At 41.9% G+C, this 1581-nt stretch overlaps 1 protein-coding gene across 1 annotated transcript; it reads left to right on the top strand.

The window, feature by feature from the left end:
- The first annotated feature begins 703 nt into the window (after positions 1-703).
- On the top strand, positions 704-1581 carry LOC113690070 (uncharacterized). Its single transcript, XM_027207886.2, has one exon. It carries the CDS (start codon positions 1085-1087, stop codon positions 1295-1297), a length of 213 nt encoding a protein of 70 aa, XP_027063687.2. The 5' UTR covers positions 704-1084; the 3' UTR covers positions 1298-1581.

The raw sequence follows: 1581 nt of genomic DNA, 5'->3' as shown, positions 1-1581 counted from the left end.
TTTGAGAGTTCTCACGGGGTTAAGGTTAGTAAAACGTCGTCAAAAGTCTGCTGACTTCGACCAAAAAAAGTATAACCCATTTATTTTTTAGAAGAATTTCCAGTTTATTAAGCAATAAGAACTACACATTCACCATGCTTTAAGACGTGGACTTAGAATCATAAAGGGGCCCAAGAACTCTGGAATCCTTTTAATTTTTTTTTTCCGGAAACGATAAATCTAATCTATTCTATACTAAGGGGAAGGGGGCGGGTCTAAGGAGGTCCAAAAATAAGTCCGAAAGAATTGAACCACCACCGGACCAGACGGGTGCATAGCATACCCGGCTGGATTTTTTGAAAACAAGCCACTGAAATGTGGCATTTTTGGTGGGAGGTAAGGTTTCGAACCTTGCCTCCCACCCTACCAAAGAGGTGGTGGCCACTGAGCCAAAGGTCCAGTGGTTCGTGAAATCCTTTTAAAGGCGCTCAAAACATATATATATATATCGTAACTTTTGAAGGTAGGCTTGTCCAAATTCAGCTGCAGCTACAGGTTTTTGGTTAAGTATAACACAAAAATTGCAACTGACAAAGAAATTATACCTGCAGTTTCTCATAAACCAGGTAGTTCATTGCTACAATCGCAATTTGTGGATGAACTAACCCGGGAAAAGAAGAAATAAGTTACGAATAATTACTTCTTAAATTTCATCCATTCTTCCTTCAAGTAAGAGAAGGGAATGAATATGGGGAACATCTCTGACGGGAGAGGGTAATCAAGGATGGTAAGGTGGAGTTGTGCACGATTTAATTTGCTTAACGGACAGAATGCGTAGAGTAACCGCTTCATAGGACAAATCAATCCATCTATCCATCTATCGTCTGCCTCCTCACCTATCAAAAAGGAGCCCAACCCAACTCTTTCTTGAAAGCTCACCAGACTTTGCCATCCTTCCTTCCCAAACTCCAACATACCCCTCCGTTTTCTCGACTTCCCAGGCTGCTATCAGGATTCTGGAGTATCATTTATCGAAAAAGCAAACAACATTAGACCATCTATCAGGATTCTGGAGAATTAAGGTTGTCCCGAATCGAGATCCGACATGTGTTGTGGGGTCAGAATTTGCATGTTCTGCACATGCCTGATATTGGCGGTGATAGTCATCGGATTCTTGTTTGGATTTGGAGTTTTCAAGCATGGTTTTCACAAGTTGGAGGACACCCTGCATGCCTGTGATCCCGCTGCCGCCTCCTCATGCGGCGGCTCCTCCATGAAGAGGCCCTTCTTAGGCTTCAACGCCCCTCCTCCCTATTAGAATGGGCTCTTTTCCTCATCATCTTCTCTTCTACCGTTACTTTGGATTTGCAAGCTCAATTTACTCGAGTATTATAGTGCTGCTGGTTTATCCCCGCCCTGATTCTTTTGTATCGTCCTGCTACTCTTTTTAAGTTTGTGATTTTTCTGTTCAACACTTGATTCATGATTGGTTTTTTCTTGAATCTCATCTACGTTAATCAGTAAATTACATTTACATTGTGGTTTCAGAAGTTTGTTCATTGCGGAACAAGAATATATATATGCCTTCAGGTTCAGCAGCCA

The sequence above is a fragment of the Coffea arabica genome, chromosome 5c (genome assembly GCF_036785885.1).
Source record: "Coffea arabica cultivar ET-39 chromosome 5c, Coffea Arabica ET-39 HiFi, whole genome shotgun sequence".
Taxonomy (NCBI): Eukaryota; Viridiplantae; Streptophyta; class Magnoliopsida; order Gentianales; family Rubiaceae; genus Coffea; species Coffea arabica.
Note: the sequence above shows the minus strand (reverse complement) of the source record. Positions and strands in the feature narration are given on the sequence as shown.